Consider the following 3,951-nt stretch of genomic DNA (forward strand, 5'->3'; position numbering starts at 1 on the left):
ATGTTTTTTCTTTCAGGTTTCAATGAAACAATCAGTCACAGGTTTGTTCTCTTTTTTCTCAGTTTGTTGTGTTACTGCATCATTTGCCTGCTAAATGTTTCTCTCATTGTGATCATCATCTTGGACAGCAACCTCCATGAATCAATGTATATTCTACTCTGTGTCTTTTGCATGAATGCACTTTATGGAACAGCAGGTTTCTACCCTAAATTTCTCTGGGATCTCCTCTCTGATGTTCATCTCATCTCGTATTACGGTTGCCTTATTCAGACTCAGGTGATTTTTTCTTTTGTCTGCGGCGAACTGTCGATTCTTGCACTCATGGCATATGACAGATATGTGGCCATATGTCAGCCACTGAAGTACCACTCTATCATGTCAAAGCAAAGAGTCATTAGGTTTGCATGTTTTTGTGGTTAACAACCTTCTGCATTATGGCTGTGAATACCTTTCTAACATCCAGACTGAAGTTATGCAGCCCGTATATTTCCAGACTCTTCTGTATGAACTGGAGTATTGTTCAACTCGCTTGTTTTCCAGAACAAACTGCAATCAATGCTATATCTGCAAATATTGTAACAATTATTTATTTGCTTCATGGTGTTTTTATAGTTCGGTCCTATATGTATATCATTCAAACATGTGTAAAGTCTATAGAAAACAGAGCAAAGTTCATGCAAACATGTGTCCCACATCTCGTCTCATTATTTACTTTTGTTGTGGCAGTACTTACTGATGTTATAAGTATGCGACTGGGTTCAAAAGAGTTGCCTCGGTCCCTTCAAAACTTTGTAGCATTAGAGTTTCTTGTCATTCCTCCTATTATGAATCCTCTGATTTACGGTTTCAAACTGACCAAAATTCGAAAAAAAATTCATAGTGTTGTTATTTTAAAAAGAACTAATTTTTGTTTTATTCAATCAGAAAATAGTTTCACACACAGCTAAGTGTCACACCCATTGTTTGACATCCATTTTAAAATAAGTCCAAAAAATGTTTAATTTTTACTGAAATTTGTGTTTTATTTGGAGTTGTCTGAAAACATGTCTATTGATGTGAGCAGATATGATGTTTTATTATTTATCTGCATTTCCCAGATGATTTACATTTTGTAGATGTCTTTGCACTAAATGTATTTTTGATGGTCACCTGGCTAATTACCACAAAAAAAACCACTGATATGTAGGAAGGCTGTAAATTTCACTCTCTTTCTTCTCATTACTGTTCAAGGAAATAACAGGCACCGTGGAGACTGCACATGTGAAAAGGATTAAAAGACAAACTGTTTTAGATGTGGCAGCACTATCAGAGTGTCAATCTATTTTGATATTATGCTGTCTTATAAATCTGATCCACAACCACATGGATGTGAAGCAGTTTTAGTAGTTTTCTCAGTTTTATCCTCTTTATCTTTAACACTTATTGAACCACCACTTATTGAGGTTTTAGCAACTGGACCAGTTTTAGAATTTCTGCTTAATCAAACATGAAAGTCTGTTTTTACTTAACACTTGTACAATTAAATGGCTTTTCCATTGTTTGAAGGATTGAAAGTTGAAGCTGAACATTTACAGTGCAAATCAGTTTTTCTATATGACAAAATGTTTCTTTTTACTGTATTAAGTAAAAAGAAATGAGAAACCTGTTAAACAGTAACAAATAAATGTGTACAATTGCAAAAAGAAAAGATCTGGTAGCTCATTTCCAAGCAGTAGGTGAGGCCAACAAGCACCACATCCCACACACAAACTACCAGCAAAGGCCTCCCCAGTAGGCGTGTTCTCTCCCTGCTGTGCTTGACCTTCTAAACTGACACTGTCACGGCCGGGGCAAGCCGTGTGGGAATTATTTAGGACCAGGAAGCGGCAGCTCGGGTGCACCTGAGTTTAATGACAAGAGAAAATACAAACAGCAAACGGTGCGGGTGGACATGAATCTGGAAAACCTAAACTGGGCAAAACTAATAAAACAAACCAGAAATGAAGATGCAGGGAGGTCAGGGGAAATACACGGGGAAATACACGGGGAAATACACGGGGAGAGACACAGAGAAACACAGAGAGACACAGAGAGACCGAGGGAAACAACACAGACGAACCAGCAATGAAGACGGGTGAACACACACTATAAATACACATACCAGTAATCAGGGGATGGGAAATAGGAGGGAAACATACCTGGGGGACATAACAGCTGACGAGGTAAGGAGAACATAAACAGAACACACTGACATAAGACAGAGACCTTCAAAGTAAAACAGGAAACACATACACGTAATGACACAGACTCAGAAACGCAGACTGGACACAGGGATACACGGGCAGAAAGAAAAGAACACTAACCGAGGAAGAACAGAACCAAAATGACAAAAATAGAAAACACAAAACGCTGGGCCAAAAGGACCCAGGATCATGACAAATTGACTAGAATGCCTTTTATTGTCACTATACACATGTACAAAGAGATTGAGAGAATCTCCTACCCAGTGCAGACATGTGGGGAAAGAAGAAAGGGGGGTGAGGTGCACAGTTCTGTGGCACTGTATACATATGAGCAGTTCAATATCAAATATACAAATATTGGAAAAAATAGTTGGTCTATATTTACAGTGAGGTATTTTGACATAAATTAAATATTGCACAGTGGTGGTAGTGGTTATATATTCAGTGTATAGAGGAGAGGCTTGAATTGGGGGGTGAAACTGTGTCGTCGGTTCATGTGTGAGTTCAGGGTGCTCATGGTTTTTGCAAAGGAACTGTTCCTAAGTCTGTCAGTGTTTGTGCTGATGCACCTGTAGCGCTTCCCTGAGGGAAGCAGGTCGAACAGGTCAAAACCTGGGTGGGAGCTGCCCTTGATGATGTTTGTTGCTCTGTTGAGGCAGCGGGTGAAATAAATGTCTGACAAGGAGGAGAGAGGGCAGCCAATAATCTTCTGTGCTGCCTTGATTACACTGTGAAGCTTCACTCTGTTCCCATCTGGTCAGCTGCCGTACCTTACTTATAGGCAGTATGTCAGCAGGCTGTCAATGGACGAGCAGTAGAAGATCAGCAGCAGGTTGGAGTCCAGTTTATGCTTCCTGGGAAACCGGAAGGTGTGGACCCTCTCCAACCATCACTGTTGATGTATAGGGGACCTAAGTCAGTGCTGTGCCACCTGAAGTCGACAATGATCTCTTTGGTTTTCATAATGGTAAGTGCTAGTTTTTTCTCTGAACACTATGATGTCAACTTCAGGACTTCCTCTCTGTAGGCTGCCTCGTCTCCCTTTGAGATAAGTCTGACTAATGTGGTGTCAGCAAACTTGATGATGATGTTGTTGTGGGTCGAACTGCAGTCTTAGGTTTAGAGACAATACAGGAGGGGGCTCAGCACACAGCCTTGTGGGGAGCCAATGCTCAGCATGCGAGTGGAGGACAGATAGGGGCCAAGTCTTACAGTCTGGGGCCGGTTGGTGAGAAAGTCAAAGGCCAAGAGTGACCAGTTTGGTGAAGAGGATATCCAGGATGATTGTATAGAAAGCTGAGCTGTAATCCACAAAGATCATCCATCCATCCATCTGCTTATCCGGGGCTGGGTCACAGGGGCCGCAGCCCTAGCAGAGAAGCTCAGACCTCCCTCCCTCCTCAGCCACCTCCTCCAACTTGTCTGGGGGAACACCAAGGCATTCCCAGGGCAGCTGAGAGATAAAATCTCTCTAGTATGTCCCAGGTCTGCCTCGGGGCCTCCTCCTGGTGGGACATGCCCGAAACACCTCATTCAGGAGGTGCCCAGGATGCCTGAACAACCTCAACTGGCTCCACTTAATGTGGAGGAGCAGCTGCTCTACTCTGAGCCCCTCCCGGAAGACTGAACTTCTCACCCTATCTCTAAGGGAAAGGCCAGCCACCCTTCAGAGGAAGCCCATTTCTGCCGCTTGTATCCGTAATCTCGGTCACTACCCTCAGCTCGTGAC

General features: G+C 42.4%; 1 protein-coding gene across 1 annotated transcript; it reads left to right on the plus strand.

The window, feature by feature from the left end:
- On the plus strand, positions 1-3,476 carry LOC309690433 (olfactory receptor 1D2-like; the record flags this gene model as incomplete). The annotated part of the gene is given in 3 exon segments (XM_082507465.1): positions 1-394; positions 397-744; positions 3,334-3,476. Coding segments are annotated over 3 exon segments (885 nt in total).
- Between the last annotated feature and the right edge of the window lie 475 nt (positions 3,477-3,951).

Source organism: Aulonocara stuartgranti (genome assembly GCF_965226115.1).
Source record: "Aulonocara stuartgranti genome assembly, chromosome: 16".
Taxonomy (NCBI): domain Eukaryota; kingdom Metazoa; phylum Chordata; class Actinopteri; order Cichliformes; family Cichlidae; genus Aulonocara; species Aulonocara stuartgranti.